General features: G+C 38.8%; 2 protein-coding genes across 3 annotated transcripts in view; one reads left to right on the plus strand and one right to left on the minus strand.

The window, feature by feature from the left end:
* Positions 1–3,674, minus strand: part of cog5 (component of oligomeric golgi complex 5) — a 148,843-nt gene extending 145,169 nt beyond the window's left edge. For both annotated transcript variants that reach the window (XM_068004865.1, XM_068004864.1), the window contains exons 1-2: positions 3,570–3,674; positions 765–904 (exon numbers count right to left, since the gene is read on the minus strand). In XM_068004865.1, coding sequence (XP_067860966.1) covers positions 765–904; positions 3,570–3,627 — 198 coding nt within the window. In that variant the 5' untranslated portion in view covers positions 3,628–3,674. The remainder of the gene's footprint in view (positions 1–764; positions 905–3,569) is intronic.
* A 187-nt stretch (positions 3,675–3,861) lies between these two features.
* dus4l (dihydrouridine synthase 4-like (S. cerevisiae)) overlaps positions 3,862–12,469 on the plus strand; it is a 62,691-nt gene continuing 54,083 nt past the window's right edge. Inside the window, exons 1-5 of the mRNA XM_068004588.1 lie at positions 3,862–4,099; positions 4,268–4,389; positions 6,999–7,116; positions 7,623–7,745; positions 10,055–10,281. Coding sequence (XP_067860689.1) covers positions 3,990–4,099; positions 4,268–4,389; positions 6,999–7,116; positions 7,623–7,745; positions 10,055–10,281 — 700 coding nt within the window. The 5' untranslated portion in view covers positions 3,862–3,989. The remainder of the gene's footprint in view (positions 4,100–4,267; positions 4,390–6,998; positions 7,117–7,622; positions 7,746–10,054; positions 10,282–12,469) is intronic.

Below are 12,469 nucleotides of genomic sequence, written 5' to 3' on the forward strand. Positions count from 1 at the left end.
ATTTACTCTATCAAAACCATTCACAATTTTGAACACCCCTATCAAATCTCCTCTTAACGTTCTCTGCTTTAAGGAGAACAAGCCCAGCTTCTCCAGTCTCTCCACATAACTGAAGTCCCTCATCCCTGGTACCATTCTAGTAGATCTCTTCTGCACCCACTCTAAGGCCTTGACATCCTTCCTAAAGTCTGGTACCCAGAATTGAGCATAATACTCCAGCTGAGGCCTAACCAGTGTTTTATAAAGGTTTAGCATAACTTCCTTGCTTTTGTACACTGCATTTTCCCCTAACACAATGGAACCTTTTCTAAGGCACCAATGAACAGCAACATTGATACTCACTGTTCAAAATGTTACTTCCCAGAGCATAAGTAGGTTGTTCATAGAAAATCACCCTCCTGAATTTCAGAAGAAAACTCAAACAGAAAGTACAGTTCTCTTTATCCAAGCATGTGATAAAACAATGTCATTTCCTGCAAAATTGCTGGATGCAATCCCTAAACTGAGTGCCCTCCAGTGACATGGGTTGCAGTGACTGGAGCCCTTTTCTTTTTGACAGTTTTTGTCCACCCGGTTCGGGATACTTGGTCTGCTGGGTAAACCACCCTTGCTATGAAAGGCTTTGCCTGTTTCATGAATGAGACATACTTGGCTGGGCACTATGCCAGCCAGACCAACCATTTCAAGGTCATTCCTAAGGTAGCTCAAAAGCTCCTCTGTTGCTTCATAAAGCTATCAGGTATTGCATCCATAGTAGCAATTACCTGTATATGAAGTTCTTTATCCAGTTGACTAATTCCTTGAGCGAGTTTTGCCAATTGTTCAACTATTACTGCTTGATGAATGGATTGAGCTGTATAGGTCTTTACATCAAACTCTTCCTTCAAGAATTCTGTATAGCATTCTGAAAAAGTAAGGATATTTTGTAAATATTTCATGATACCCATCAACTGAAATAACAGATTAAATCAAATATAAAATGTTAGTGGTAAAACAAATAAATAAATGTTAATTTGGACCAAATGTTTTAACTATGAATTTCATTACTACTCAATTATAAACAATTATTGAATCAACAAAATTCTAAATACAAGGGAGCATTTGATAGAGTGCACACAGTCCTGCACCTGCGCAGTTGTGATTTAAAAAATTTTTTTTTGCTGTACAGTTGATATCCTACACTAGCCCTGTGTCAATTTGATACAGGATACAATTTGACATGTAAAATCCATGAAAGCTAAGAGCCACAGAAAGTAGTGGAGCAAGGAGAGAGAACAAATAGTGCAAAAAAATTTAAAAGATGTTAGATACAGAGCCAAATACCATCTTGTACTGGTCAGATGTATTTTTATTAAACAATCAACCTTCAAACTGCAATGTCAATAATCATTATTCTTTCATCTCAAATGAAATGACATCTGAGGAACATTATTATGCCCAGTTGTCACCAATTTCACTGGACACCTTTCTTAATTGTACCACAAAATACAAAATTATTGCTTTAGTGATCAGTGAGATTTTAATTTAAAAGAAACACTGTTCTTCACGTTTAACTTATGTTGAATCTACTGATGTCTGCCTCATTGAATAAGGATTTTTCTGGATGGTATGTTACATGGAAATCCACCACTGTCCACAGATAAATAACCAATTGATCTCCTATAGAATTGCTCACAAGTGTGAGGTTTCTGATGTTTAATGCAGCTGTAGCCTAAAAGTGACAGTGCTGTAATATTACAAATTTACTGGAGCAATATATCACATAACTAAGAAAAAGTAACATATAGCTGACAGGTACTGACACAGGCCTTACAGATGTATATGTAATACTATTCATCTTATAATTTACAAAACTTGCTTAAGCAAGTAATTTTGTTTGTTGCCCCTTCCCAGTTACTTATATTATTTTCTTTTGTTTTACCTCCCATGTTGAATTTGCAGTCATAAGATGGAACAACTTGCATTTATATAGCACCTTTAACATAGTAAAATGTCTCAAGGCACTTCAGAAGAGTGCAGTCAGACAAAAATTGACACATGGCCAAACAGGGTGATATTAGGATGTGAAGTTTGGTCAAAAAGCTAAGTTTTAAGGGGCTTCTTAATGGAGGAGAGGTGTGGGAAGGTGGAGAGGTTTAGAGAGGGAATTCCAGATCTTCGGGTCTAAACATATGAAGGCACAGTCACCAATGGTGGGGCGAAGTAGGGGAAATGCTTTATTTGCTTTTTTCTCAGTCCTCTCTTCCCAAATCCTTAAATTTTTCCCCCTTTACATAACTACCAGAAAAAATTATTCTAACAGTGGATTTGTAATTCTTGCTGAAGCGATCATTGGTCTAGCACTGCGAGTACTTTATCACTGTCAAAGTTCCCAACATCTGAGTAAGTAGTCATTCGCCTTGGACCAGGTCTGACCGACTGACTCCAGCTGCAATTTGCGATTACTACCAAAGTGTATCATAATAACCCTGCTCCAGCCTTAGTTCAAACGTCAGGCTCCCTCAGGGTCATTAAAAAAATTCATCCCAAATATAATTAGCTTTGAATTTTTGTTGTCATTTAAATTGTATAAAACTTTAAAGTGATTTTTTTCCCTACTGTTCATGCCTCAGTTTTATTGTAAATTTTGTGCTTGGTTCTCATATGACACAGGTTATCTTGATGTGCTCTGGGTGCTGTAGTTCCATAGGAGCAAAATAAAGCTACAACTCCCATGATGCATCTCCCTCAAACACAGAACTTGTCAACATCAGTTGGAAATCCCAGCACCTAAGCCCAAAATAAAAGCACAGGCCTATACAGGGGAAACTTCTTGCAAGCATTTCTAATATTAATGACTAATATTACAGGTAAATTTAGTGATTTTATCAGAATTGTATAAATGTTTTAAAATGTTTATAATAAAGTTAATTTTAGCTGTATTAACTGACCAGAATAAAAGGAAGAAAATGACAACCAAAAACAGATGAAATTATGTGATTACCACAAAAAAATGAATCAGTTCCTGATTCCAGAATGCTGGATTTGGACAAAATTTCAACACTTTAATTAGGTGGTTTTGTGGTTCTTATTTGTTGTTGTTTTGGACATTTTCCTAGCTGTATAGTGAATGGTACTGATTTCTGGGATATTTCAGCCAAGCAGCATGGTAAACTCAACAGTGGTTATTTGAACCAATCAATTTTTCGTCTCACTATATGTCTGATCTTGTAAACAGTGACACTGGATGTATATTAGATCCAAAACTTTTTACTATAAATAAAGGGGTCTCTACAACAAAACATAACTCCAATAAGGGCTAATCTCACCCGATATATGCAAAACCCAATTCTATTGATTTATTCTCTTCCGCCTCCCCCATCCAGCAATAACAGAACAAAGTATGGTCACACAAATAGGCGCATTCAAAAATACTGGAGCTTGTGCAAAATGGGAAAGTGGGGGGGGGGGGGGGGGGAGGTCGAAAACAGAGTAGGTTGATACACTACAACATATTACCCCACCAGACTGTTTTTGGCAACTATAGATGAGTAGTATGCAGAATTGCCTCTGTACCGCCCGTCTCTTACCATCCAAAAGCAGTTCCTTCACCGAGTCCCGCACCGGAGCTACTCCACTTCCTTCCATGTTGGCAGACGCTGACACTGACGCTCGCGCTCGGCCTGCTGGTCTTGTGACGCGCGAGCGTGGAGCAGAATAGAATTCAGCGAGAAAACGGTTAACGGTTCGAGGAGGCTCGCGGCACCAACCGCCAATCACAAAGCGGCTGGGATAACACGCGGGTAGTGAGACGGCAGCTCGCTCAGGAGGACTCGGTGAGGTCAGAGGTCAATGTCCCGTTCCTCGGTTTGTCAGAGTTGTTCACTGGGCGATAGGGAAAGGTCTCAAAACGGGAGTTATAGTCAACGAGAGTAGGTGTTTCCTCCCCCCTCTCCCGTTGTTTTACCCAGTCGGAGGTGATCGTGTGCGGTGCCGTACGAGGCATTTCCATGAACGGTGAATACTTGCCCACCCGATCGTGGCAACGAAGATGCCTGGTGGATTTGTTTCAGCCGGGTCACGTTGTAAAGATTTGTGCTCCCATGGTGCGATATTCAAAGTGAGTGGTACTGCCCCAACAACCGTGTCATAGCTACAGTGCTTCATGATTTGGTGCCTGTTTTGTTTTATTATGTGTTTAAAGAGCCGGCACAGGCACGATGGGCTGAATGGTCCCCTTCTGTGCTGTATGATTTTAAGGAGTTAAGAGCATTTCTGTATCCTTTAGGTTGGCATTTCGATCGCTCGTCAGAAAGTATGACTGTGAACTGTGTTTTACCCCAATGATCATTGCTTCTGCCTTCCTGAAGTCCGGCAAGGCCAGGGACAGTGAATTCACAACAAATTATGGTAACGTATATCTTTGAATTGTATTTATTTTACATGTGATTAATGTTGTGACAAGTTAACCTTTCCTGTCCAAAATTAAAATAGATTTTTTTCGAGTTACAGCTGGTGTCATGCTTGCTGATTAATTCTTCTGTCAAAATAACTGGTTGTTTGGGTTTGAATACTACATGTAAACACCACATAGTATTTACTTTACAAATAAAACTTTCTAAATGGGCAGGAAACTTTTTTACAGGGTTTTGAGAAAAGCCATAACTGTTTTCCTCATTAGGATCACACGCTAATTTTGTTTGTACATTACCACTAGTAATTCACCCATGACATTGCTCATGGATGAGTACAGGACTTGAAATGCCGCCTCTGATGTCTACCAGGCCACCGCTTTACAAAATTTGTTTGAGATGATAGTAACATTGCTCTTCCTTCTCCAAAATCTTTTTTCCCTGTTGATTGCATTATATATACTTTTTAAAATTGCTCACTATTCCATGGTCGATTTGCAGCATTTATTTATAATGCAATTACAAACCCCTCTCTGGGAGTTCAGCATGTAATCTAGATTCATTGCAGTACTATGTTGTCAGACATGTCATCTTTTGGATGAGAAAACTAAATCGGGGCCCTGTGTCCGCCTGTTGAATTGGATGGAATAGATCTCATGCCACTATTTGAAGAAGAGCAAGGGAGTCCTCCTGGCCGACATTTATCTCTCAACCAACACAACTAAATCAGATTGACTGGTCATTTATCTCATTTGTTGTTTGTTGCGTAAATTGGTTGCCTACATTACAACAGTGACTCCTTTTGAAAGTAATTAATTTGTTGTAAAGCAGTTTGAGATGTCCTGAGGACGTGAATGGAGTGAAATAAAAGCAAGTTCTTTCTTTCTTCATAGGCCAGCTGGGATCTGCTGGCTTGATTGCAGAGGAGTGTAGATCTGTAAGACTGGCTCCTCATGTTTAGCTGGCATGGCAGGTGCTTCATCTAAAAGGCTTATGGACTCAAATTTAAATAAGTTTACTATACCAGTGTTTCGCTGCAGCTGAGGTCATATATACTTAGGAGTGCAGCTGACAGAGGGAGAACTATAAGGTAAAAGTATGTTAGAGGAGTTTTTCTCCATGCCTAATGACAAATGAGGCAACCCACTTCTTCCACTGTTTTACATCTAGCAGATTGTGCTCTGGGTTGTTTCTGCAACAAAGTCTCTTTTTATGTGGACAGGTTGTTTATGTAGACAGCCTGATTCACAACTCCTACCAGGAGAACCAGTTAGAGGTGATGGGGGCTTGCCACTTCGTTCCCATTGAATGTGAGTACCCCACTGACTGTCAACCTAGTCTTCAGAGACCGGAACTCTTGTCTCCGCTCGCCGGGGCTGTCTGGAGTGGGACTCAAACCAACAACAACAACAACAATTTGCATTTATATAGCCCCTTTAACATAGTAAAACATCCCAAGGTGCTTCACAGGAGTGTTATCAAACAAAATTTGACACCGAGTCACATAAGGAGATATTAGGCATGGAGAAGAACTCCTTTAATATACTTTTACCTTATAATTCTTCCTCTGTCAGCTGCAGTCCTAGGTATAAATGACCAAAAGCTTGGTCAAAGAGGTAGGTTTTAAGGAGCGTCTTAAAGGAGGAGAGAGAGGTAGAGATATAGAGCCAATGGTGGAGCAATGAAAATCAGGGATACGCAAGAGGCCAGAATTGGAGGAGCGCAACAATCTCGGGGGGTTGTAGGGCTGCAGGAGGTTACAGAAATAGGGAGGGGCGAGGCCATGGAGGGATTTGAAAACAAGGATGAGAATTTTTAAATCGAGCCGTTGCCAGACCAGGAGCTAATGTAGGTCAGCAAACACAGGGGTGATGGGTGAACGGGACTTGTTACTTATTAGCGTACAGGTAGCAGAGTTTTGGATGAGCTTAAGTTTATGGAGGGTGCATGATGGGAGGCCAGCCAGGAGAGCATTGGAATAGTTGAGTCTAGGGTAACAAAGGCACGGATGAGGGTTTCAGCAGCAGATGAGCTGAGGTAGACGGGCAGTGTTACGGAAGTAGAAGTAGGCAGTCTTGGTGATGGAGAAGATATGTGCTTGGAAGCTCAGCTCATGGTCAAATCGGACGCCAAGGTTGCAATCACTCTGCTTCAGCCTCAAACAGTGGTCGTGGAGAGCAATGGAGTCAGTGGCTAGAGAACGGCGTTTGTGGCGGGGATCTTCCCAATATTTAATTGGAGGAAATTTCTGCTCATCCAACATTGGATGTCAGACAAGTGCATGACAAATCAGAGACAGTGAATGGTGGAGAGACCTTCCAACTCAGAGGGTCATTCCATTAGAGGAGTTCCTCTAGAATTCCAGTGATGCAATGTGTTGATGATCCAGTGTGTTGCACCACATAGAATAGGATTGTAGCTCCAAATAATGACAAGACAGTGAGTCCTCAGTGTTTCTCAAGTTGGGAGCACAAGTTAACTGTTTTCTTGGTAGAGATTGTTGCTTGGTATAGGGCACCAAACCAAAGGAGAGAAAAATATTTAAATAAAACAAAAATAGTTTAAAGGAATGCTCTACTGTGACAAATCATGCACTTTATTTGACAGTTGATCGTCCACTGGTTGTGCAGTTTGCTGCTAATCATGCACAGGATCTAGCTGATGCTGCTTGTATAGTTTCTCCATTTGCAGATGGCGTTGACTTGAACTGTGGTTGTCCACAAAGGTAAGCTAAACTTACGAGCAATTGTTTTGCTTCTGTAAGCGTTGAAAGTTACATTGTTTACAATTTCTTGGCACTTAGTTTTGTATTTGGTACAAATGTGTAAAATCTACTGCCTTGCTTAAATGTTTGTCTACATAAGAAGTAGGAGTAGGCCATACGGCCCCTCGAGCCTGCTCCGCCATTCAATTAGATCATGGCTGATCATCAACCTCAACTCCACTTTACTGCCCGATCCCTATATCCCTTGATTCGCCTAGAGTCCAAAAATCTATCTATCTCAGCCTTGAATCTACTCAAGACTCAGCAGCCACGGCTCTCTGGGGTAGAGAATTCCAAAGATTCACAATCTAGTGTGAACATTCAAGAATCTATTTCATTGCATTTTTTAAAATCCAATTTGTGAGCCACATGTACAAACATTTCAAGACATTTAAGTTATTTTGTAGTTTACTAATATTGCAGTATGCCCAACATATTGCATAACATATATTTTAATATTCTTGCAGGTGGGCAATGGCAGAAGGATATGGTGCTTGCCTAATAAATAAACCAGAACTAGTTCAGGACATGGTGCGCCAAGTCAGGAACCAAGTGGACTGTCCTAATTTTTCAGTCTCCATTAAGATAAGGTAAATACCGTAGTCATGCAAATGCAAATAAAATATTAGATTTCAAATTACACGATTATTTTACAAATATGTACTTGGGTGATGTTGAACTGGGACTGCTCTTGTATAGCTAGGATTGATACAATAGTAAATTGAGTACAATCTTTTTCAGTGAGACCATCATTTAATATTCTTTATTCACAATATAAAATATAGTACTTTATTATTATAGAACTGTCTTCTCCACATAATAAGTAACAGAATTGTGTTATACTGTCAGAAATCAAGTTAATTTTCTTATGAACTCAGCAGAACGTAGTTCCTGTGCTTCACACACTCATTAAAATATTCTTTGTTGAAATTTCAAACTTTTTTAGTTTGAAACCACCAGCATTATAGTGTGACAGTGACCCAGAGTGCTGTGAAACAGGGGAGATGTAATCTTGCTTGTTGAACACTTTCTAAACATAATTGTCCTTCTCAATTTATTAATTCCGTAGTACAAATTGTTCATAACCCTGTCATAATCACCAGAAGATGAGAGCCAATACAAGAAGCAGCTGACACAACAAAAAAGTGCAACAAAGCTATCCAAAATCAAAAGTCAAACAATCTTAGGTTTAAAAATATAAGAGTATCATGAAAGTATCGGTATTCTGTAGATAGCAATTCAACCTTAGAACAATTTCAACTGTGGGAGGATAAAATAGACAAGTTTGATCCTGACTTTTCTCGCAGCAATCGCTGAACAGTGATCAGAAGCAGCATCCCTTGCAGGATTTTTCCCCGTTGTTAGCAGCCCTATCTGTTTCCTGGCTAATATCAGCTAACCTAGCCTAGACGTGGGAATGAAGCTGAAATTTCCCTGAAGTGTGTGGTTCAGTTCTGTATTACGCATTGCACTTAGCAACTGAGTCATCAAAGGATGAAATAACTAAATATTTTTCTTACAGTCTACTTTTGATTTGAAGTTGCTTCAATATCTCTTAATTCAAAGTGTTTTCAACAAAAAAACGTGTTTTATTTAAATTGCTTAATTGAATAATTTGAATGTTTTCAAGCAAAGAAAACTTTGAATTGACAGGAGTGGACTCTATATATAGCAAATGTCTATATTTTGACAACCAGTAGGCCCTATAACTCCCTCCCTCCACCCCCTCCCCCACCAAAATGTTCTTTCCTAATGCTGATTTATGTTGGAATACAATTCAGCCAGCATAGACAGACCTCTGGTACTTCCCCAAAGTGGCCATTTTTCATGCAGGAGGCTGAAGAATGGATATTGGCAGATGCTCGGCTGTTGAGAGCATCATGGCTGACTCCAGTTTTATCTTCATTCAATGTGGTGCATGCACACTTCCTATAACTCATTGCCACCCCAGCTGAGGTCAGCTATCTCATTGTCAAAAAGACATGGAACCTGGGATTTTCTTGGTCTGTATAGTGCAGTACCACAACATGCTTTGTATTTACCTCAGGGAGACAATTCACTGTCTTTAGGCTGCTGTTTCTTTAATTCTTAGCTGTTAGAATTGTTCAACTTCTTAGATAGTCCCATGTGCTAAGAATTTTTCAGTTGGCTAGTTTGCCAGTCTTTAGAGTCAATTTAAAGTTAACATAATCAAAATAGAAGAGGAAGAATAGGGAGTGAGAAAAGGAATTAAATGGCAAGAAGAATTTTAAGTGCTAATTTTTTTAATATTTCATCTAAAAATGTTAAGTATTTTATAATTTAGGGCTGTTACTACAGTAATAAATTTATTCCTGACATTTCAATAGCTTTTTTAATGTAATATTGAAGTTTACTTCAGCACCACAGTTACAAAAGATGTAAACCAGCTGGCCCAAGTAGTCATTTCTTTGGATTTCTAGCATTCCAAGAGCTGATGGCTAACTCAATGCTTAAATATCAATTGATTTACTTATCAATACAGTCAAATATTCATCTAACTTAGTTATCTCTGAATCAAGAACTTTTCTCACTCTTCAAGTCGATTAATTTTTTACCCATTGTATGCATTGTCCACCATCTAGCATTCAATTTGGCTTAATATCACCCTACTGTATTAATGAGGAAACTACCAAAATTCACCACTTCTAAAACGTTGTACTGAAGTAAACTGTACTGCCAGCAGAGTTGTTTTCTTCAAAACCCGAGGAGGTCATTGAATGTGTGTTTTTCAGCTGCTTCATTTTTATATACAATTACATTTTACTACTACACTTTAATTAGTAATTGTTCTGATATTACTTCATCTGACAGAAAATATGATCTGTTTCACTGTAGGTGAAATTCATTTGTAGTATTCCATGATCTGTTTTTATTGCAGAATACATAAAGACCCAGCAAGAACTGTAGATCTCTGTCGGAAGGTTGAGGCAGCTGGAGTCTCTTGGATTACTGTTCATGGCAGAGCAACGGAGGAGCGACATCAACCAGTGCACTATGATGTAATCAAGATTATTAAAGAAAATTTAAATATACCAGTAGTGGCAAATGGAGACGTAAGGACCAATAAAGATGTTGATTTTGTGCATCAGCTGACGGGGATTGATGGTAAGGGATCCTGGTGAAGAAAATACCGTGACTCCAAAATCTTTCAGATTTAATAATTATATGCATAAACTCTGCATGTTTAGATATGCCTGTGTACAGTGAAACCTGTATGAACGGATACGCCCAAAAAATGGACTCCTGCAAAAAACAGACACTTATTGAGAGACCCCAATAACTTATATGGTAAAATATACAAGAAGCACACTAAACCACGGACATTCACAAATTACGAACTATGGACAGCCTTCAATGCACCAAGCCCTTTTACAATTTAAAACACGGGGCACACAGGTCAGCGCGAAGCGGCAGCGGGTTTTGAGAAAGAAACAACTTTTGTGAAAGTGGGAGCTCTTTACCCAGCATCCATAGCGGCAGAGAAATCGCTCTATCTCTGGGATTGAAAGCATGCATGGCTCTATCCCAGAAATAGAGCAGTATCTCTGCCACTATAGATGCGGGTAAAGAACTCCCCATTCTACTGAAATTTTTTACAGTACATACAATGACCATTTTGAAAATAAGGACACATGCAATTAAAAGGACGGTTGATGCCAGTCCTTAAGGTGTCCATAATTTACAGGTCACACTGAGTGTGTGTGTGTGTGTGTGTATAGATGGGCTATTTATTGCCCCTTTCAAACGGCTATTGGAAAAATTACAGCAACCATTTTGCATGAAGAAGTTTAATAACCAAGCTCTTTTAATTGTATTTTTGTTACTTGAAGTGGTGCATGTTCTTATATATTTCCTCTGCTCCACTGGAAGCAGGAGAAGGGGTTGTATTTTGATGTTCTCTGTCCATCTTTCAGTAATTGTTAACTTTTACCACAATACAATTATGTTTTGTCACTTTTCTTTGAGTTTTCTTTCATTCCATCTCTCCTTTTATGAAGGTATAAACTTCTTGCTGCAATATACCATCACAAGCACTAGGTATTCTCCAGTACCTAGCCCAACCATGTGTGAACCTTGATGGGGGGTGTTGGCAGGCATGATCCTGTTCTCCGCCAACATACATGCCCTTCCAGCAAGTATCACTGAATGGCAATTGGGAGTGGGAATCTTGGTATTTTTGTTTTCTTTCTTTTTGCCAAACCAGTGACATTGAGGGCACTTGTAGTGATCCTAATGCCACCCAGCTGAGATTAGCTAAATCTTCCCGCCCATATATGGCTGTACTATTTACAAATGAATTCACTGGGCCATCGAGAAATGCTTTAGCATGTTTTTGACCAAATAGATCAATGTATTCACCTCATCAAACATTTGAAAGTTAATTAATTTTTCACTTAAACATTTCTGTTCAAGGATGTTCTTTTGTCTTTAAATGAAGATTCACAATTAGAAAAAATACAGAATTGTTTTTGTACTACAAACATAGGGCTACTTTACAAAAATGGGTTCTTTTATTACCCAATTCCTTCATGTGATTTTGAAAGCTTTAAATAAGTTTTGCTATTTTCACCTTTTGTGCAGGATCTTTTATGATCACTATACCTATTCCAAAATGTATTTTTGGCCTAAATGTCTTATTTTTTCCAATTTAAATATAGGTATAGAAGATGTATGATTGTGAGATTAAAAAAATTATTTCCTCTTGTTGTGAAGGAAATCTTTTGTTATAACGTGTTTTAATATTTCTGTAAATTGGGTCTCCTTACACCAGTTAAAGTCCGATTATGGAAGTTTTGTTAAAGACAGGTGACCTTTCTCTATAGATATCCTTAAAAGTAGTCTCCTCAAGCTGTTATTTTCTCAGTACACAGTACTGTTTTGGGCAAGGAAGAAACCTGCCAGTGGCAAAATGTGTTTCCATTTGTTAGCCCATATGCAGTTTGGGTTTGTTTTCTTAACTCACACATCCCGACAGACATATATCATTATTCCTTCATCATCACTGAGTTACTATCCTGAAATTCCCTACCCAAAACAAAACCATTGTGGTAGCACCCTCACCACAAGGACTGCAGTGGTTCAAGGAGAAGGTCCACCATCACCTCTGGGCAACTAGGGATTGGCAATACATGCGGTCTTGCTAGCATTGCCCACATCCCAAGAACAAATAAAAAAATTAACAACTGTAGCATTACTAATACAGTAATTAAACTCTTTAAAGGACAATATTAATTAAAAATATTGCTGAATTATCCTAATGGCTTCATAGACTCATATAATGAATATTGTGGCA

Source organism: Heptranchias perlo, chromosome 24, assembly GCF_035084215.1.
Source record: "Heptranchias perlo isolate sHepPer1 chromosome 24, sHepPer1.hap1, whole genome shotgun sequence".
Classification (NCBI taxonomy): Eukaryota; Metazoa; Chordata; class Chondrichthyes; order Hexanchiformes; family Hexanchidae; genus Heptranchias; species Heptranchias perlo.